Raw genomic sequence first — 21,316 nt, forward strand, 5'->3', positions numbered from 1 at the left:
AGGCACCTTCTGGTTGCAGCCGTGGGGGCCAAGGCACAGGCGGTGGGCAGGGCACGTGAGCAAACACAGAAATGACGGGTGAGAAGCGGGTCCGAGCGGAGGTTTTGTCGCTAGTAAGCGGCCGAGGGGAGCGCGTGACTCGGCGGAGGCACTGCCACTGAAGCTGTGGTCCTTGGAGAGTCACTGCCACTGAAGCTGTGGTCCTTGGAGAGGCACTGCCACTGAAGCTGTGGTCCTTGGAGCAGCAGCGCCGGCCCGGCCCGGGGGCTCCGGGGAGGGCAGAGTCACCCAGAGCTGCGCAGCAGGAACAGGAGACTGGCTCGCGTGCCACAGCCCAAGGAGCTTGCGTCCCGCCACGTTGGGACACTATTGCTCAGGTTCGGGTGCTGCTCACAGGGACTCGCTGGGCCGCCTGCACCAGCACCCAGGCTCCCAGCCGGGCCCAGCATCTGAGGGCCGGAGCGCTGGGCAGAGATGCCCCGGGCTGCCAGCCTCCCCACAACTTCTGCCATGGCAGGCCCCCGCTGCCCCAGCCCCAGACGCCGGGTGGGGCTAATGACACCCCCGGCCNCGGCCCAGCTCATTCTAAAGCTCACGTGAGCACGGTGGCGTGTACGGTGGTGTGTCTGACAGGGAGGCGGCAGGGGCCGAGGGGCAGACGCAGGGGCACCCTCCCTGACCCGCCAGCGGCTCTGACAGGGCAGCTGCGGGTACCTGCCAGGGAGACAGGGCAGCCAGGGGAGGAGGGGCTCACAGGTGAAGGAGGGCAGCCAAGGGGCACCTGGGTGATGAGGACCCACAGAGATGCCACACCACCGCTGTTAGGGCAAGTGCGGGCGGGAGCTTGGGCGGAGGCGGAGGCCCTGGGCCCGGCATGGCAGCTAGCACAGCCCGCCTGGACACCCGGCAGCGCCCGTTTCACACCGGACGCGTGGCTCCTCCTGAGATGGGGCCTCCTGGCAGGTGGGAGGAGGGGCTCCAGGGGCTCCTCAGGACCTGCCTCGCGTGGGCACCCCACCTCCCGCCCGCTGCCTCCCGCAGCCCCGAGGGATGGCGCCGACAGACGCTGGCACCGGGGAGGACTGCACCCGCGGGCGCTGAGAAACGGGCCGCCCCCCGCGCGCCTGCCGGAGCTGCGCCTGCTCAGCGACCGCGGCGCCCCCGAGGCGCCCGCGCAGGCCCCCAGGTGCGTGCTTCTGCCGCCCCTCCACCCCCCGCAGGCCCCCAGGTGCGCGCTTCTGCCGCCAGCTCCCGCGCCAGGCCACCCAGCAGGGCCCGGGGCACAGAGCTCCATGGGGTGACCCTGACGACTCTCCGGACAGCTTCTCGGAGCTTGTGGACGGCAGAGGACGAGTGAGTGCCAAGTTCGCTGGCTCGCCTGGCAAATCGGTCACCGTGAGATCACGTGAGTGCCTCGGCCAACCCTAATGGCTTCGCTGTTACTCATTCAGGCTTCGTCGCCAGAATGATGAGGCTCAAGACCCCTAAAACCTGAGTTGAAAGACACCCCCCGACCCACCCCCGCCGCCACGTCTAATGCGGTCTCTGGCCAGGGACTCCAATGGCGTGCAAGGTCCTGGGCTCTGAGGCCAGCACGAAGTGCTAGTGCCACCCAGTCACGAGGCACCTTCTGGTTGCAGCCGTGGGGGCCAAGGCACAGGCGGTGGGCAGGGCACGTGAGCAAACACAGAAATGACGGGTGAGAAGCGGGTCCGAGCGGAGGTTTTGTCGCTAGTAAGCGGCCGAGGGGAGCGCGTGACTCGGCGGAGGCACTGCCACTGAAGCTGTGGTCCTTGGAGAGGCACTGCCACTGAAGCTGTGGTCCTTGGAGAGGCACTGCCACTGAAGCTGTGGTCCTTGGAGAGGCACTGCCACTGAAGCTGTGGTCCTTGGAGCAGCAGCGCCGGCCCGGCCCGGGGGCTCCGGGGAGGGCAGAGTCACCCAGAGCTGCGCAGCAGGAACAGGAGACTGGCTCGCGTGCCACAGCCCAAGGAGCTTGCATCCCGCCACGTTGGGACACTATTGCTCAGGTTCGGGTGCTGCTCACAGGGACTCGCTGGGCCGCCTGCAGCAGCACCCAGGCTCCCAGCCGGGCCCAGCATCTGAGGGCCGGAGCGCTGGGCAGAGATGCCCCGGGCTGCCAGCCTCCCCACAACTTCTGCCATGGCAGGCCCCCGCTGCCCCAGCCCCAGACGCCGGGTGGGGCTAACGACACCCCCGGCCTCGTGTCCCAGAAGACTCTGGCAGAGGCCCAAACACATTTCATGAGCATTCTCCATCGTAGGGGGTGACAGGGGTGGGAGCAGGGCCTCCACAGCCCTCGGCGACCAGCGGAGGGGCAGAAGGGGCCACTGCACACGGTGACCAGGAGGAGGGAGGGCACAGTAGGTATCTGGGGGGCCTCCTGCAGCCACGTGAGCTGATGCCCAGGGCTGGCAGGAGACCTGCAGGGGGGCGCCGTGCAGTTGGGGGCGGCCACAAGTCTGCGCGGATCCGAGGGGGTGGGGAGGGGTGTCGTGGCCCCCCCAGAAGCAGGGGCTGGACGGCTTGGAGAGTGGAATTTGAAGGATGCTGAGAAGGCTGAGACCAGTCAGGCCGGAGACTCTGCCGCTGCTGACCTCGTCCACGCAGCCCTGGCAGGGAGGGCGGGGTGGGGGGTGAGCGTGGGGCCCACCGGAGAAAAGCAGGTGCCCCTGGAGGCGGCGCAGGGCCCATGGACCATGCCAGAGTCGGGGTGGGGGCAGCAGGTGAGCAGGCACCCGGCCCCCAGGGACCGGCCCACCCGGATGGGAGGAGCCCCCGAGGCAGGTGGCCAGCAGAGGCCACAGCTGCGCAGTCAGCGCTGCACTGTCCTGATTTCTCCCAGAACCCACGGCCCCGGCGTGGCTGGAGCCCATGGAGGACACCCCCACGCAGGTCAGCCCAGCCGTCCAGCTCCCGGCACGCAGTGGTGACAAGGACATGGAGAGTAAGTCCGCCAGAGGGGACTGCTAGGGCAGTGCTGTGGCAGCGAGACGCACAGGGCCCCCTACCCTGCAAAGGTGGGGTGAGCCACGCCACGGGGCAGCGATGCCCTGTACCCTGCCCTATAGAGGGGGAGCGCCCGGGACAGCACCCACCCAAAGCACCCAGGTCTGCCCCCTGCGGGAAGCGGGAGTCCGTGGGGGGCAGCCGCCCAGCGCCTCGCTGGAGCATCGTCCAGCAGGTTGCTCCCCACGCTCAGCCAGCAGGCCACCAGGGGTCCCAGCCACACTGTCTGGCGCGGCCCTGCCAGGTCCTCGGCAGCTCCCCTTCTGGGGCACAGCAGGCACGCGCTCTCTGCACAGCCCAGACAGGCTTGCCCTTCCCTCCAGCCTGACCCTCGGGGCCCTGTCCCCCAGGGAGAGTTCTTCCAGGACCCCACCGCCTTCTCCCAGGCCAGCCACAGGCTCAGGCTGGGCTCACCCCTCCCCGGACCCAAGAAGGCAGAGTGGAGGGTGAAGGGCGAGCAGGTTGCCGCCCCTGAGGGCCCCCAGGACACCAGTGCCCTCAAGGGCACCTGCTTCAGTAGTGCACTTGAGAACGGTGGCCCGCAGTCCCTACCAGGCCTGGCAGTGCCGGCAGCCTCGGCGACACCCAGAGGGCTGGCTTGCGGGCCACAGGCAGAAGGCGGACAGTCCCGTTAATGACGGCGCAAAGTGAAGATGGCCCTGTGGCTGCTGTTTCTTAAGTGAAATAAACAAACAGGTCATCAGATGGTTCGCCTGACGTCAGCTCTCTCAATGTTAGGCTTGTCGTGTCACGAAACTCAGAAATCAACAGGGATGTGAATGACCTCTCCTTGGTCCCTTCTGGAGATTCGAGGTGGCCCCAGGGCGGGCCCCAGATGTCATTGCGGTGTGCAGTGCTGGCTGACGCGACCTGTGCGGACCCTGGGGAGGGCAGTCAGAGACGATCCGAGGTGGTGATGGGAAAAGAACCCTTAGTGGCCCGGTCTTCAGTTCCTGTCACACTGTCACCAGGGGTCGGTGCCGGCACCGGTTTATTGAGTTGATTAGTTCAGTTCATTTTTGCTAAAATAATGGCCTTTCGATCTGGAGCCTGAGCTACAAACTGGGGCACAGCCAGTGACTTACTCCTGCCTTGTGGCAGCGCTCCCAGCGACCCACGACCTGAACGCCGTCTCATCCGCTTGCTCTGTCGGGGGCGGCAGTGGGGGCGTCCCGCACACGTCCACGCCCAAACAGGAGGTGAGCATGTTGCTGGCTGCCATCCCAGACTTGTGTGCTGGCCCAGTCTCCTGCACCGTGGTCAGGTGGGGTGGCTGGTCTGCCGTGGCCTCTCCCGCGCTCTGCCAGGGCGCCCGTGGCTGGCCTGGCGGTCATCAGCTGTGCTGCCCTGCACACGCCTCCAGCACGGGTGCAAGAGCGGAGATGCTGGGGCGTGCATCCTGACCACGTGGGAGGCAAAGTTGTTTTCTAAGTGGGGTGTCCGTCGGCACGCCTCCAGCAGTGCTGGGAGGTGTGGTGAAGCCACAGCCTCCGCAGGACCTGATGGCGCCAGGCTTGAGATGCTGCCGGTGGGGCGGGTGTGAGGCGCTGCCTGGGGTGACCCGCACGTCTGGAGCGCGCACACGGCCGAGGGGCTCCCCCGCGCTCCCGCCAGAGGTTCTGGGCACGGCCTCGCCTTCTCTGTACCAGCACCGACCGTTTCGCGGCGGTGTCCTCGGTCCAGCGGGGCCCGTCCCCTCGCTCTGACCTTCAGTGTCGTGGCTGCGCTTGGCCCTTTGCAGAGTTTATGATCAGCCTGCCAAGTGCCACCGCGTACTTGCTGAGACTCCACAAACTCGAGGCCCCGCGTGCCCAAAGCAGTCTTGCTGGTTCTCGCGCCTCAGGGCAGTTTGGCTGGACATAAAGTTCAAGGTTAAAGTTCCTCTCCCTTCAGCTCTTCACAGGTCTCCACACGTCAGGCCACAGCCGTCGTCTGTGTGGCTGTCCCTGCGTGTCACTCTCGGTCTTGTCGAGTGATTTGCTCTCTGGAAGCTGTTAGACATTTTCCCCTCAAGTCGAGGAGAGTCCCCCGAGCCCTGGGCGCCCCAGAGATCACTCTGACCAGCGATTCCTCGGCAAGCAGCTCTCCAGATCAGGGCCGCAGCCACAGGCCCCAGGAGAAGCTCACGGAGCTGAGGAGCACTCCCAGGACTGTCACCTGCCACCCTGGGGGTTGGCAGTGAGCGCTGACGCCACTCCAAGTCTGCCTGCTTTCCTCAGCTCCTCACTCCTGCAGGGCTTTTGGGGTGATCCTGGTGTTACCCCCCTGGACACCTGCACAAGTGACCTGGGTAGCTGCCACCCAGAAAGGGCAGGCAGGCGCTGTCTCCGACAGTAGCCGGCAAGGGCAGAACTTAAACCTCTGCTCTGTAATTCACCCGCACCCCGGGCGAGCCCCCCGCCCCACTGCCATGCCAGCCGCCCTCTCCCCGCTTCCATTCGCTTTCGTGTGTGTGCCACGGCAAACTCAGGAGTCAGCGGAGGACGGGGCCGCAGTGGCAGTGCTCTGCTGTGTGAGCTGCAGGCCTTCGGGCCCCAGCTGCCCTCGAATGGCAGACACGTCCCTACAGCCCGCATCCAAGCACGGAAGGGAGGGGCCGGCGCAGGCTCGCACACTGGCTCAGAGGTCGCTGCGACGCGTCTGGACAGCTGCTGTGTGCAGTGCCTGCCAGCCCCGTGGAAATGGAGGGGACCTAGGACACTTGGATAGTCACATGCAAAAGAATGAAGTGGGACCCACACCTCACACCATCCAGGAAGTTGACGCAAAATGGATCAAAGACAAAAATATGACACCTGAAACTATGACTCCTCGAAGAAAACATATGAGTATCTCCTCACGACCCTGGAGTTGACAAAAGGCTTTTAGCTTTTGGCATGAGCAACAAAAGGGAAAAAAATGCGAACTGGGCCTCATCAAAATTTAAAACTTCCTGTGCTCAAAAGAGACCATGAAGGAAGCGAAAACACAACCCACAGAATGGGAGGAAATATTTGCAAATCATATCTCTGAAAAGCGATCTGTATCGAAAAATAAAATAACACTCACAACCGAACAGTAAGATGACCCGGTTGAGAAACGAGCAAGGGACTTGACAGACATTTCTCCAGAGACACACGCGTGACCAACAAGCCCATTAAAAGGTGTCATCAGGGAGATGCTAATCAAAACCACAAGGTGCCACCGTACACCCCCAGGACGCTCCACAAGCGCTGGTGAGGACGGAGAAGCTGAAGCCCGTAAGCCCCGCTGGAGGGCACGCAGAGGGGTGCAGCCACCCCAGGAAGAAAGCAGGCCGGCGGTCCCTCAGAGTTAAACACAGAGAGGCGCCACACACGACGGCCCAAAGGCGGAGCAGCCCGAACCCCACAAAATGTCCATCCACACAGCGAAACGTCATCTGACCATAAAAAGGAATAAATCACTGGCACATGCGACAACATAGATGGACCTGAGGACCTGCAGCCAAGCAACAGAAGCCAGTCACAGGAGGCCACGTGTCCCACGGCTCCATTCACGTGACCGCCCAGAAAGCAGACGGGCGACTGCTGAGGACGGGGCGTGGGGGTGGGGGAACAGAGAGGTGACAGCTGAAGGGTGTGGGTGTGCGTCTGTGAATATGCTAAGACCGGTCAGCGCGTCCGTGAGCGGCGGACGTGTGGCCTGTAAACCAGCGGCGCAGTTTAAAACGAACAGGTGGACCAGCGCTTTCCCCGTCTCTTCAGGGTAGGAAAGTGGGGAGAGGAGGGGAAACTGGCTATTTTTACCTGTTTCCTTATACTTAAAGAGAAATAGAATAAAAAGTGTCAAGTACGTGAAGACAGAGAGAACAGGAGCGAGGCGGTGAGGGGCAGGAGGGTGGACACTCCTCTGAGGGCACCTTTGTAGCCCATTAAACAACGAAATGTTTTTTAAGTGACACCTCCCAAAAAAGCAACACCCGATATTGACAGCAAACTAAAATAAAACTTAACACCACGTTGAGGGAAGACCGCATGGGTCAAGCACCATTCTTAATGCCTTTACGAGCAGCGATCCGACTGTGCGCCCCCAGAACTAACAGCCAAGGAACGTGAAGCTGTCTCGGCAACCTCAACATCGGTAGTGATACTGGTGGTTTTACAGCATTTTAAATAGTATTTTAAAATAACGATGACACATGCATTGTGGGACAGAGTACTGTTACCACCACCAAGGTTCACCACATGGGTACAACATAAATTCAAAGTGAAACCCCGTGTTTTATTCCTGGTATGAACTCGGTTTAATTTTACGTTTTAAATCTAACTTCCTAGTCTGTTCCCTGAAAAGACCTGAGCGCTACACCCGATTAACAGCGAGCACCCCGACTCCCCAGACTGTGGGCTCTAGGAGCCCGTCCCTACTAAAAGGGGTCGGGGTCTGGGGCAGGTGACTGAGAAGCCGCTGGTTCCAGGACGAAGCAGAACACGGGGAACTAAGCCCGAGACGCACTCATGGGAAGGTGCACGAGCTTCCAAAGCCCCTGGGCTGCAAGAGGACCCATGGGCCACAGCGGGATAATCCGGACATCGGGACAGCGAGGACAGCAGCAGGTGGAGACCCACCGAGTGTGCAGAGTCCGTGCGTTCACAGCGGCGCCCAGGAGCCCACGTGGATCAGCTTTAGGGCCGGGGGGCCGACCCGCTGTGCGACCTGTTGATGGCCGAGGGCCCGGCAACTTTCCAGCTGTGAAGACGGAGGACAGACCCGGTTAGGTCCGTCCCCAGGGAGATGAGGGACCTGGGATCTCTGTCGGGTCTCCGCGGCTGCCCCAGTCAGCGTTGCAAGGTAAGAGAACTCCGTTCTGGACTGACACTGACCCAGGGGTCAGTCCTCACGTCACCAGATCGGCCTCGGAGACGTCACCCGCCCCCCCGTCACACGCCCTCCACCGGTGAAGCAGTCTCGCCAAGATCGTTCGAGCCTGAACCCCACGAAGCCCCCTCTCTCATGAGCAGCTGAGGGGGACGTGGGGGTGGCGGCTGAGCCGGTGCCACAGGAAGCAGTGAGGCGGGTCCAGGGAGGGCGCTGGTTCTGCAGGACAAGCGCCCCGGCTTCAGTGAGTGCAGACGGGAAGACCAGCATGTTATGGGCTAACCAGGCGCGCACTGCATCGCACTATGGCTGCGTGCCGTGAGACCGGCACCATCAGGGCTGTGTGTCACGACGCTAAGGGACCAGCGCCGAGTGTGTAGGGCAGCACTGCACGCTGTGACAAACACTAAAGCCCTCACGTATCGGGTGCCCACTGACGCGCTTACAGAAGTGGTCTGTGTGAAGCGCTTTGAAATTCTTCAACGAGAGAAAGGAGGGCCGGAAGGGTGGAGAGCGAGTCAACGAGACTGGAGAAATGTCGAGACTCCTTGAGGCTGAGGGACAGTCTGAGGGGTCCTGCAACCTCTCCTCTTTGTAGGTTCAAAAGTTTTCATAATAAAAAATTTTTTAAAGCCCACAACTCCCCTTCAGCACATCAAGAAAGACGAAAGGAGAGAAGTTGACAGCGAGGGAGGTTCAGCAGAGACCCCAGGAGGGCCAGGGATGGACGGGGGGACACGGGGTCCGCGGCTGGGCCTTGCATGAGGAGGGTGGGAGGGGGCTGGACCAGATGGTGGGGGGTGCCTCTGAGTTTGAAGTGAGGGGTGCATATCACTCTTACTGTTTTGTGTTTTTAAAAATTTAAGTTAAAAAAGAAATAACAGGTATTTGACAAAGCTAAAAAAAAAAAAAAAAATGACACAGTGGACCCCACGAGGGCAAGGCCAGGCCTGCTGTCCCTGGCAGCTACCGAGCACACTGCCTCCAGCTGCCAGCAGTGCAGCCAGGACGCTGTGGGGGGCCGAGGCAGAGAGCTGCCCCCACAGGCACAGAGAGCCACCTGGGGCTGGGGACTTGGGGAGATGCAGGTGGCTTGGAGGACGAGGACACTCCAGGTAGGGCTGCCACGGGGGTGCTGGGCGTTCCATGCAGGGGCAGTCAGCGGCGGGGCTGGGAGTCCCTCCTGAGGCCACCAGAGCCCACTGCCATAGGGGGTGGGAGTGTGGGTCTCAGCGCCAAGGGTCCCAGTAGAGTCCCAGTTCTGACCGTGACCCCAGGTGATGGGGTTGGGCTGGGGCACACCAAGGCCAGTCTGCGCCCCCACCGGCCCTCTCTGACCACCTCCAGTGCTGGGGACAGGAGGAGGCGCGACGTGGCGACACGAGCCGGCTTTCCTCCGGGTCCCGGGGACTAACCACTCGCGGCCTGTTTGCAGGCGCCCCTGGGAACTGCTCGGGAAACCCATGTCAGAACGGAGGCACGTGCATGCCGGGCGCGGACGCCCACAGCTGTGACTGCAGCCCGGGGTTCAAGGGCAGGCGCTGTGAGCTCGGTAAGTGGGGCCACTCGCCCAGTCTGCCCGGCCGAGAGACAGCCACTGCAGCGGGCTGCGAGGCCTCTGGCCCGGGGACTTCAAAGTGCGGTGCTATGCCAGGGGCCGGGGCCTCGGGCGCAGACCTCCGAGTGCCCGAGTCGGGGGCCGGTGGGCAGTGAGCCACTGGGCACCCCCAGCTCCCGGAGCGCCTGGGTGAAAGGTGCTGCCTAGGCAATGAGCTGGGGGCCATTAGAGAGCGACGGGCAGAGCGGCTACCGTGAGAGGCGGGGGCGGGGGCTGCCTCTGGCTCAGGGGCCGACGTGGGGGCAGGGGAGGGCCACAGGCCTCCCGGGGCAGGCGGAGTTCCCGGGCCAGCGACGCAACCCGGTGAGCCCCGAGGGTCAGAGCCGCCATGGCCGCGGCCCCCAGGGGCGCAGGGAGAGTGTGCAGCGGCCCCGAGCCCCCGTGAGCACAGCCCTCCTGTGTGTCGCAGCCTGTAGGAAGGTGCCCCAGCCCTGCACGCGGCTCTTCTCGGAGACGAAGTCCTTGCCGGTCTGGGAAGGAGGCGTCTGTCACCACGTGTGAGTATCTCCCGCCCTCATGCCCGTGGCACTCCTGACCTCCCGAGGCGCTTCCACCAGGCCCGGCTCGCCCGCCCTCACAGGCGCGAGGGGGCTCCACACAGCCACAGAGGGGCTCGCTGGGAAACCAAGGCAGAAAGCCTGAATCCCGTGCCCAAGGCGTGCAGCTGGGGGCAGAGGCACAGGAGGCCGGAACCCGGCCCTCGGCCCCTGTCCCCCTCTGCCTCAGTCTCCCCATCGGTGAGGTGGGCTGTGGAGATTTTGCCTAACTCACCTCTTGGGACCCCTCCTGCCAGCGCACCGACCCCGCGTCCTTAGTCCGTTTATCGGCACACACGTTGAGCAACCTGTGCCAGGCACAGCCCCGGGGCCCCAGCCCGCCCACCTCGGCCCCCACCCCAGGTGACAGAGCACGGGCACGCTTCACGGCGTGTTCCCAAGTAGTCAGCGCTGAGGGCAAGAGATGAACCCGGGGGTGGCTGCGCCAGTAAGCGATGTTGGGGTGAACCTCGTGGACAGGTGACACGGCGTACCCACGGAGGCGTGAGGGTGTCTGAGGGAAGGGTGTCAGAGTCAGAATGTCAGCTGCCCAGGCTCTGAACAAGGAGTGTGCCCGCGTGGGGCTGGAGCTGAGGGCGGGGGCAGGGGACGCCAGCGGGGCCTCTGAGAGCCTGGGGGCTCTGGCCTTTGTTCTCTGTGACATGGGGAGCAACTGGAGGGCGCTGAGCAGAGGGACGTGTTTGAGGGCACGTGGGAAGGCGAGGTCAGAGGCTTGATCTGAGATTGGTCACGAAGCCTAGCCTCACACAAGCAGGACAACACAGGGCACGCCAAGCTGCACTGGGGGACTTGGGACTCCACATCTATAGGCCATCTGAATTGGGGTCCATGCAACGGCAGTCCAGCCACAGGAGCCACCAGCCGAGGCCACCCAGGCCCTGACAGAGAGCTCGCCACTTGCCATAGCTTCCGCCGCTCGCTGCTGCCCTATGCACCTGCAGTGGCCCGTGCCCAGCGCACGGCCGGGCCCTGCGTCACGTGCGCTCGGACGCCGCTGGGCCTCGCTGGGCCAGGCTGACGTGACCGGGTCTGAAGCGGCTCCCTCGCTGTTTGCTTTCGGTCCGCCCCAGCTGATCTGTCCCATTCTCCTCGTTCCCGGCCACGTCGAGTACTGTTTAGGGTTGTGTTCTCCCTCGACTGGTGGCTCTGCTCACGCTGCTCTGGTTTGGTGTTGTATGGTTGCTCTGGGGTTTGCAGGCAGCTTCCACTTGCCTCAGCACCACCGAGCAGCCTGTAGGTGACGGCGACCCTCCGACAGAGCCCCACGTGGTCCTCGTGCTGACTTCCGTCAGGCACGTTACCTCCGCACGCGCTCTGAACTGCGGACGACCCCCTGAAACGCTGAGCGAAGCCGTCCGCCTTGACCTGCGTGCCCGTCGCTGGCACTCAGTGCTTCGGGTGCCACCTGCCGCTGCCTAAAGCCCTGGCTCTAGCATTTCCTGTAGAGCAGGTCTGCTGGTGACGAGTTCCGCTTCTGTCCGAAAAGGTTATTTCGCCTTCGTTTTTGAAGGACGAGTTGCTAAATATAGAATTCTGGGTTGACGCTTGTGGTTTTCCGTTCACGCTTCGCCTCTGGCTGGCCTAGTTCCAGGCGAGAAGACTGCAGTCGTCTTATCCTCGTCCAGAGTATGAAACGTGTCCCCACCCGCTACGGCTGCTTTGGGTTCATTACCGGCTTTAGGAAATTTAACTGTGATGCGCTTTGGCAGGGTTGCGTGTGTGTGCGCTCTGGAGTTTAAGTTTCTTGTATCTCTGGGTTTTTAGCTTTCATCAAATTTGGAAATTTGGGGCCAGTATTTCTTTAAATATTTTTTCTGTTCCTCCATTTCTTGCCACTCCTTCTGGGACGCCAAGGGTTCATGTGTGAGACTGATGTTGTCCCACAGGTCACAGGCTCTTTTCATTTTTTGTCTTTTTCCTACTTCGTTTTGAAAAGATCCTATTCTGTGCCTTCAAGTTCACTAATCTTTCCTCCGCGTCTAACTCGCCGTCAGCCCCACCCAGAGGATCGTCACTCAGATGCCGTGTTCCACCACCCCCGGAAGTTCCATCTGGCTCTGTCTCCGCCCCCCCCACCTGTTTATTTTCCTTTCGCTCACCGAACATGTGGAACAAGTTTATAATAGATGGTTCAAGGTCATCATCTGCCGTTTCTGTCATTGCTCTCATTTCTGGGTGTTTTCCTATTATTTTTTACATGTTTATGAGTCATATTTTCTGGATTCTTTGTGTGGTTCTTTGTGTGACTCTTTGAATGTCTTGTTATTTTTCGTTGGATGCTGGATACTAGAAACTATGTAACTGCGTGCTGGATTTTTATTATTTTTTGTTGTATGCTTTTCAAGAACGTTTTTTTTTTTCTGCAAGGCAGTTAGTTATTTTAGTTTGATTCTTTTGAGCCTTGCTTTAGGGTGTCTTCAGCACCACCTTTTCTCTGGGACCAATTTTGCCCACCCCTGAGGCACGGCCTTTCTGGGGTTTGTCTCTGTGGCATGGCCTGTTCTTAATCGAGGCCGCCCCACCCTGGCCCTGGGGACTGCCCGCCTCCTCAAGAGCTCTTGCCCAGCCTCGTGGGGTTTCGCCCTGTGAGCGCTCAGCTGGCCTCCCAAGGGGGCCGCTCTCCAGAGCTCTGAAGTGCTCCCTCCGCGCAGCCCGCTCCTCTCCAGCGTGCCACCCCCGCCTTCCCAGCTCCATCTCCGTTGGCTCAACTCAGTGCGGCCGCTGCGTGGACGCCCCGCCCCCACCCCCTGCGGTGGACTCCGAAAGGTGCCTGCAGCCTGCACTCGGGGCGGTCACAGGCCTTTCTCACGTGTCCCCTCCTCTCAGGGGTCACGGTCCCCCTCCGCCTGTCTCCTCGCATCTGAAGGCACTTCCTACGTCTGGTCCAGCTCTCTGGTTGTCGTGCTGGCAGGCTGGTTCCCGACCCTGCTGCTCCATGGTGGCCAGAGTCTTGCCAAGGCCTGGCACCTTCAAGGTTCTCCTAGGCAGGGCGCACGAGCCAGAGGTTTGCCATCGGCAACCTGGATCTCTCAGCAGCTCTGACGCTTGAGAGCGTTAACGAGAGCCAAAAGCTCTCACAGTCACTGTCACCTATGAACTTGAGGCAGCACGAGTAACTCCCCTTCGCACGAAACTTAGGCGGACATCCCAGAGACGTGCTCGGAGCAGACCGGTTAACGGACGGGAGGCAGGGCTGGGCTTCTGGTCAGGTGTCCCTTTCCACGCTGCCCACATCTGACACCTGCACCTCCAAGGCTCCTCGAGCTGCTTCCTCAACTGCCAGACAGAAAAGGGAGGTTGCAGCATCTCAAGACCGACTGGGCTGCCTAAACCTTCGAAATGCTTCGTTTTATCTTAACGTCATAGGCCTTTGTCAAAACTTCTCAAAACATACACTTAAAAGGGGTATATCTTATTTTACATAAATTATCCTTGGTAAAGTTAATTTTTTTAAATTGCGTGACTTTTACGTGGGCCTGTAGTACATCCTATGAGGTAAAGGTTTACTGAGAACGCGGCCTGTCCCTCAGACACCTGCGGTCCCCGCGCGTCCACACGGGCCCGCTGCTCCAGCTCCTGTCTTCACACAGCTCTCTCGCGACAGGTACAAGAGAGTCTACAGAGTGCGCCAGGACGTCTGCTTCCAAGAGAGCTGTGAAAGCACGAGCCCCGGGAAGACCCCACGCAGGTGCCTCTCGGGGAGGAGGCCCACGCTGCGTCCTGCAGTGCCCAGGGTCGCAAGCCAGGGTGGCCCTGGGGCCTGGGCGCTGAGCCAGGCTGTCCGCGTGCCCAGCGGCGCTGCCCTGCGCAGGGAGCAATCGCGGGCAGGCGCAGCTGGGCGCGGCGGGTGCCGGGGTCACGGGGCAGGTTGTGAGGGGCAGCGGGCTGGCACGTGCACGCAGCACCTGCTGCCAGAACCGGGGAGCGTGAGCATTACTGACAGGCCCAGGTCATAGCTGCAAACACAGCAGATCTCTGCTACTTTGTATCCACTCCCTCCCAGGTCCTTCCCCAAAGGGTTCAAGGCAGTCGCAAGGATCATGATGTAAAGCAGGGCCCGAGTACCTTACGTACTTTGAAAATGGCCGCGTCCGATCTCAGGCACGTTGTGCGCAGACCAGCCAGCGACTCCACACGCTGGTGCGTCACTCTGTGTCGAGGTGAAGGGCACTTCCCCGGGCCGCTGCTGGGCAAGCGTCGCCTGCTGTCCCTCAGGTCGCTCAGGCTTCCCTTCCTTCACTCTCCCGACTCCTCCCGCTGGGCTTTCCCGGGGCTGCACAACACCCGCCCAAGCCAGGCAGGCACACAGATGAAATGCCAACCTCTGCCTGTCACTGAGCTGAGGGACAGGTGGGGCCGCATGTGGTCGGGCAGGGAGCCAGGCTCACAGGCCATCTCTCCCCCACAAGCCACCTTCTCTCATCATTCCAGAAACAAAGCAACAGTCGGACACTGAAGACACCGTAAGGTACGTCCCAGCTTCTGGGCGCAGAGCTGCGGGAGGCCGGAGGCCCCCCCACCCTGCGCAGCCAGAGCCAGCTCGGTGGGCACCCTCAGTGCATGCGCCCGGCGGGTCTCAGAACTCCGAGGGGTGACCCTGGCGCAGACACACCTTCAGGAGGAAGCAGGGCGCTCTGGGGGCGAGGATGAACCCACTGCCAGAGCGCAAGGACTCTCGGGAGTGTGTCCCTGACCCCGTGGGTGGCCTTCTGCTGAAAGAAGTGGCGCCAGGTCTTGGTCACCTCGCTTTCGGAACGCGCTGAAGCCTCTCTCTCACCGGCAGATTCCCAGTGGACAAGGGGCCCTGAGCACCCAGAAACCCTGAATGAAGACACTGTGTGACCCAGCACTCCCCAGGCCGTCTGGCCCCGCCCCCACACGGGACCGCCAAGTCCACAAGGCGCGTTCAACCCAGAGACCCATCTACAGCCCGTGATGAGCTTCCCACCGACGCGGGTCCTCGTCGGCATGTCGCTGGGGGTGAGAGACTTCTGGGTGGCCAGGGACAGCTCACTACCCCACTCCGTGACTGAGCCCGACAGTCCATCTCCCTGTGCTGGGGGACAGGAGTGAGGCAGCTGGGAACAAGCAGCTTCCCAAACGGGCCACGTTATCACATGGCAGAGGAATATCATTCAGAGACCCTGACAGACACCAGAAGCAAAAGAGCTTTGCAGCGATAGGCCGACACTACAGGGACAACACTCACGCCCACCAGCAGGGATCTGCGGGTGGGAGGGGCCACCTGAGAGAGAACACAGGGCCTCGGGCAGGCGTCCCAGTCAAATGCGAAGTCCTCTCAAAGGCACGACTGCCCCGCAAAGCCCCAAAGACACACAAAGTACACTCCACGGCTTGCGAGCGGTTCACTACTGGGATTGAAAATCCACAAATAGAACTTGAGTTTGACATATTTATACTGTAACGAGTCACCAGAAAGAACATTTTTTAAATTCATTAAGCAAGTCCATCTCTATAAAAAGTCAGAAACCCTCGACTAATTATCAAATACTGGCTCTTAGAACACCTGTTCCTGAAGCAATGGAGAAAGCACGAATCCGCAGGAACCCCAACACCCGGACCCAGATGCACGGCCAGGAACGCCACATGAGAGCCACTGCCACACAGAGCGGCGGGGACGGCGGCCTGCAGAGGGAAGAGCCACACCAAGCATCCCTCCCCCTGGCGTGCGGCCAGCCTGCAACGGACCTGCCCCACCCACCCTCACAGCAGAGGGAGGACCTGGTTCTGCTGCACGAGGACATCGGGGCATCAGGGGCGGCAACCCGACAGCGAGATGGCAGCCGGGTCTCAGAGCAATGGCGCCATCCTCCTCACACCCCGCCTTCGTTTTCTCCAAAGGACGCAGGACGTCCTTGTTACGCGCCGTCAACCTCATGAGTCTCTGAAGCCCAGAAAGACGAGGTCTGCAACTGGATAGCAAAGGTCACTCTGAGAGACAGGGTCCTAGCTGGGGTCCATCCCCAATGCGGCTTCTCTCCTCGGCGTCCAGCAGACAGACGGCCAGGGCCAAGGCAATCCCCAGGGACCAGCACCCCGCCCCCCCCAGTCCTGTGCCGCATCTAGTGGCCCAGGCCGTGCGTCCTTCAGGGCGGCCGGAGCGGGTGCATCGGCCTAGATGAGCGAGGCCGTCAGCCAAGGACCCCTCACCTCTGAGAGCCAAGCACCCAGCAGAGCGGCTGCCCCCCACGCTTCCTCCCAGCGCAGAGCGGGGCAAGGAGGAGGAGCTGGCGCGGTGCCGAGCGGAGGCCGAGTTCTGGGTCGTCCAAGGCCGTCTTCCTCCAGCAGGCTGATCATGCGGATATGCTGCCGGCTGGTGACCTGTCACGAGGACTGGATGTCAACAACGAAAACACTACTGAGAAAGCATCCAGAGACTTCCAGCCGACAGCTTCTTCTGGCTTTGTGGAAGATGGTCCCCATGACAACGACTCCGCTCTGACCGGGTATGGCTGTGTCTCAATAAAACTTTATTTACAAAAATAGGGACCATGTCCCATGGGCCATACTCGGCAAACCCCCAATCAGGCTTCGGCCTTACAGAGAAAGCCATCCTCAGGTGACAAGCCACACCAAGGCACCAACAACCCTGGAATGTCACAGAAGCACACACAAACTCCAGGCAGAAAGCCACCTGGTGGCATCAAGGCCTCCTGACAGGCTTGGATGATGGAGGACAACTGGGGCGGGCTCGGCAAGAAAACGTCCAGATTTCTCTAAGCCCAGCACTCGAGCAACACTATTTTAGGTGTCCGGCAGGGAGCCGCATCTATACTCGGCGTGTCTTTGCCAGTGGGATGCCACGGCCCCTTGCCATGGCCCAGCGTCCCAGGAGCTCCTCCCCCTGCACATGGGGTCGAGACCAGAGACGCCGCCCCACCCCTGCCTGGTGTTGAGCATTTTCACCGCTCACCGGCTGGGGCTCAAGCCCCTAGTGTCCCCCACGGACTCCGCCCAAGGCAGCATTACAGCCACAGAAGGGCTCCTTCTTTTCCTCTTTCATGGATACAGGTTTTGAAGAATTATGTTTCAGACGTTTTATTAAAACTGCGTGTGCACGTCTGTGTATTACACAATCTGTCGTTTTCAGGAAGGAGGAATAGTCATTCCGAGAAGTCCACTGAACGCGAGTGTCCCCGGTCTCCAGGGCCTACCCAGGTGAAACGAGAAAGCTATGCACACAAGCAGTGCCGCCGAGTCCGCCACGGCGCCGGGACCTGTCACTGTGCGCCTGTGTGGCTACAGCATCACTAGCCAACGGCAAAATCAAGTGACGTCACTGGAAAGTAGAAGAAACCTCCTTTGACCACATTAACAACCTCGACACCTCGGCCATGAGGCAGACGCGCACGTGCGCCAGGTCTCAGTCCAGAGGCGCGTTTCTCTGGGAGGCCACTGGACCCCGAGCTCCGCACGGTGCGGTCTCATCACCGACCCGCTGTGGTGGCTCACACGTCAGACTCCTCGTACAAACTGCCTGAGGCTAAAGGAATTACCATCCACCCCTGAAACGCTCCAAGTGAGCCGCTGCTTTTATCGCTGGGCTCCTTAAAACCCTGATGTCGCCCTTGAAGATACTCAGCATCTACCCAAGGAATCCAAAATGTTCACTTGTGTCAAAATGAAAGGGGAGTGATCGTGAGCTGAGGAGTTAGCCTCCCGTGGACCCAGCTGGGATGAACTAACTGTCCAGCCCGGCGTGGATGTCAGCCCTCTAGGCCCCCTGGCTGGGCTCAGGACAGACAGCTTCCAGGAAGCGTTGGTCACCTGGACGCCACGAAATGCAAGAGTAAGGGAAAACACTGGCACAGAGCGAAACGTCTTCATTTCCAAACAGGTTTGTCCATGGCTAAGAGAGACAGTGACGACCCAAAGCCCCTTTGCCCACTGCACGTGGTTGTCACAGAGGCCCGCGAAGAAACCCAGGCTGCAGCCCTGCTCCCCGTGAGCGAGCCCAACGGGCACAGCCACACGCAGTGCCGCCAGCCCAGCACCCTCGCCCCGCCGGCGAATGACAGAAAGCTGCCGAGGGATTCACGCAGCTGCTTGGCTTTTGCGAAAATTGTCCTTCTCTTTGCAGCTGTGCTCGAATGTGAGCCTGGAGAAAGCAAAAGCAAGAATTCTTTTGAGTCAGCGCTGAATCTCTCAATAAAACACAGCTCAGATCTACCAACGCATTCCAGGGCACGTGGAAAAGTATTCTCTCTAAAAATCAGTCATTTACTTTTCTTTTGGATAGAATACAATAAATGTAAGCCCACTTAAAATCTGAAGTGCTCGTGAACCGACAGAGTTGCATTTTGCTGGACCAAGCCTCAGAGCAGCCTGCTCGGCCCTGCTGACATCTGGGGCTGGGTCGTTCCGTTATGGGGCTGTCCTGTGCACCGCAGGATGTGTGACAGCAGACCTGGCCTCAACCCACTCCATCGCAGCTGCACCCTCTCCTGGTCCTAACAACCAAAATGTCCCCAATGTCCCCTGAGATCAAGGTAACATGCCCCCAGAAACAGGGCCGCCCGACAAGACTCTTACACGGTTTCTGGGGAACACAGTCCAAGAGCTCGGAGCCTCATGTAGTTGTCGACATGTGGCCAAGACCTGAATTTCTGGTCACATCAAAAACGTCCCTGCAGCATCAGCCTTCTGCCAGCTCCCAGGCCACACTGGCCTTCCCCGTCCCAGCTCACGCCACCAGCGCTGGGCCCCCATCGCAGAGAGGACTCTGGCTAATGTCAGATGCCACACCCTGACCCCAACGCCTCCAGTCACTCAGACCCATGGGGCTCCCCAAGGAGGTCACGGAGCACTCCCAGGGACAACACCAAGACGGGACCCGTGGCTCTGGCGCCAGGCCTGTCCTGCCTGACCCTGCCCAAGTACCGTCCCCTCCAGGCTCAGAGGCCCCATTCCGGGGGGGCAGGGTCAGCAGCTAGGACCACTGCATGGCCCCTCTGCCCTGGCACAGACTCCATGGCTGCCAGGGACTTCAGGCGTGGATGAGACTCGCTGGCCGTGAGCTGGCCCGAGTCAGAGCCAGGCCTGTTCCAGACAGAAAACTGCTCCAGCACGTCGCCGGCGCCACCAAGCTGCGCCAAACGAAGCCATGCCTCCCTCTCCCACCGCCTCGTACTCTGCTGTACACTGAATGCGATGATGAAGCAGTATTTTTGGATTAGAAACACGAGTATTTGTGTGGGAAACCTGCTAACTAGTTTTCGTAAAATAAAGTGCTGTGATGTACTAAAACCTCACTGCCTCCTCGTGATTTTACCTGCATCACTAGAAATAGGAAACGACCCTTGAACCGGAAGGAACCTCATCCCCCACTCTGTCATGAAATTATCACCTATGTATCCGTCAGAGAAAAAAATAAAACCAAATTCTGAGGCATCGAGTTCTTAACTTTAACAGATAAAAGCCAGCCTTCCATTCACGGTGGAGCAGGGCCCACGAGGCCTGACAGCAGGCCAAGCTAGGGACTTCCTAGTTCAGCCTACTTATCAGGGGGTCTGTGGTAATTTTTCACCAAAAGATGAGTTTTAGAATGAAAAGTAACCTGAGAAGGTCTGAGTGAAGCTCTCAAAAGCTCTAAAGAATTAAGATATTCTCTGGCGTCTGGGTCCTTCTCATTGCAGCCCTTCGTCACAGCTCCCTCCCCTCCTCGTCCCGGTCCTCGTCGGCCTCGTCCTCCTCGTCGCTTACGCTTTTGTCACCAGGCATGTGGCTCTCAGCGTCTTCCTCCTCCTCCCGAGCCAAGAGCTTCTTAAACACTTCAAACTCCTCAGCAGAAGAACAAGCCGTCTTGGCTAGAAACTCGGCTTCGGAAACTCTGAGGATGTCCTTGAGGGGAGGGTTGGNGCGACAGGCTGCTGCTCTCCGAGACTCCTCCCCCGTAGACCGACCCGCTGCCCCGAGGAGCCCACCGTGCCCCTACCCGCAATCGGCCACTCACCTGGAATTTGTACTCCAGCTCGCCGGGGTCCTCCCGAAGGACGAAGGGGCACCTGTGCAGAATCTCTGTCACTTGCTGTGCCGTGAAAAGGCACTTGTCCCTGAGCACCCTGACGGTGCCGTCGAGGTCCCGCTGGCGCATGGTGAGGACTTCGGGGCAGCAGTGAAGCACCCTCTTCAGTCTCCCTGCATGACACGGAAAGGGCGAGCCCGTCACTGCAGCAGTTCCCGGCGCCCGGCCCAGGCTGACACTTCCAAATGCACACGGAGCCCCTGCCCTGCGAGCCCGGCCACCCCCGCCCCGGCTGCCCTGGCTCCCGAGTCTCCCTCCCGGGACCCTGGGCTGAGGGCTCCTCCATGGTCACACCGACATTCCTAAGAGCCGGGAGCCTCAACTCAATGAAAGTGATTAACGCAAAGATAGCAACACGTACGGACGCCCTGGTTAGTGCGTGACCACACACTGATCCAAACCGAGGCACTTGTGCGTGAAAGACGCCTTTTAACTGCATTAGCCTGACTGGGATAAACTGAGACTGCCCTGCGGGTCGCCAGGGACGGTTAGTGCCTAGAGACTCAAACTGACTTATATAAACAGCTCCTTAAAATCTTCCTGACAGTGGAGTTAGTCACTGTCTTGCAAAAGTGTTTCAGGAATGCATTTCAGGAGTTCGGACTTCACCTTTGCAGCTTGAGGCCATGCTGAGCCTCCTAACTCACAATAAGCACGTAAGTAAGGCCCTTTTAGGTTAGACTGCCACAGGCCACTTGCTCAGAGAGGTGCCCGAGGCTGGCTTTTTGCTCATCCCCTGGAGGAGGCCTCTGCAGAGCCTGTGAAACACCAGGCCACTGAATCAGGAGCGAAAGATTCCGGGAGGCGGCTCAGGGTCTCGGGAGCCCCTCCTGGGCCAGAAGGCCCATAAATGAATCCCATGAACTTCTAGGGTCCTGGAAGCATGAATTCTGGTGGCGCGGGGTGGTGGCTGGAGGGACCGGCCGCTCTGCAGTCTCCCAGGGCCTGGTTCCACAGTATTCAGGACATCGGCTGGGCTCTGAAAGCCTGTAGCTTCACATCACAGGCACAAAGCACTAAGACCACTCATTTAAACAGCAAAGGTTACACAGAGCTGGGCCTCTGCGCTGACCACTGAGCCCACTCCCAGGCTGGATGCCGGAGCCCCACAGTGAACAGGCAAAGTCCCTGCCTGCCAATCACTACCCGACTCCCACCACCCAGGCCCCCACAGCGCCCTCTGCAGCGGTCACTCCTCCTCGCCTCCAACCAGAACCACACACCCTCCCC

The 21,316-nt window shown here is 60.5% G+C and overlaps 2 protein-coding genes across 2 annotated transcripts in view; one reads left to right on the top strand and one right to left on the bottom strand.

The window, feature by feature from the left end:
* SNED1 (sushi, nidogen and EGF like domains 1) overlaps positions 1-19,308 on the top strand; it is a 65,512-nt gene extending 46,204 nt beyond the window's left edge. The window contains exons 22-29 of the mRNA XM_039861627.1: positions 378-1,186; positions 1,323-1,405; positions 2,867-2,968; positions 9,302-9,418; positions 9,894-9,981; positions 13,646-13,729; positions 14,451-14,509; positions 14,825-19,308. Coding sequence (XP_039717561.1) covers positions 378-1,186; positions 1,323-1,405; positions 2,867-2,968; positions 9,302-9,418; positions 9,894-9,981; positions 13,646-13,729; positions 14,451-14,508 — 1,341 coding nt within the window. The 3' untranslated portion in view covers position 14,509; positions 14,825-19,308. The remainder of the gene's footprint in view (positions 1-377; positions 1,187-1,322; positions 1,406-2,866; positions 2,969-9,301; positions 9,419-9,893; positions 9,982-13,645; positions 13,730-14,450; positions 14,510-14,824) is intronic.
* A 144-nt stretch (positions 19,309-19,452) lies between these two features.
* MTERF4 (mitochondrial transcription termination factor 4) overlaps positions 19,453-21,316 on the bottom strand; it is a 3,740-nt gene continuing 1,876 nt past the window's right edge. The window contains 2 exon segments of the mRNA XM_039861100.1: positions 19,453-19,978; positions 19,980-20,199. Of these exon segments, the coding sequence (XP_039717034.1) occupies positions 19,705-19,978; positions 19,980-20,199 (494 nt within the window). The 3' untranslated portion in view covers positions 19,453-19,704.

The sequence above is a fragment of the Pteropus medius genome, unplaced genomic scaffold (assembly GCF_902729225.1).
Source record: "Pteropus medius unplaced genomic scaffold, Ma_sr-lr_union100, whole genome shotgun sequence".
Classification (NCBI taxonomy): Eukaryota; Metazoa; Chordata; class Mammalia; order Chiroptera; family Pteropodidae; genus Pteropus; species Pteropus medius.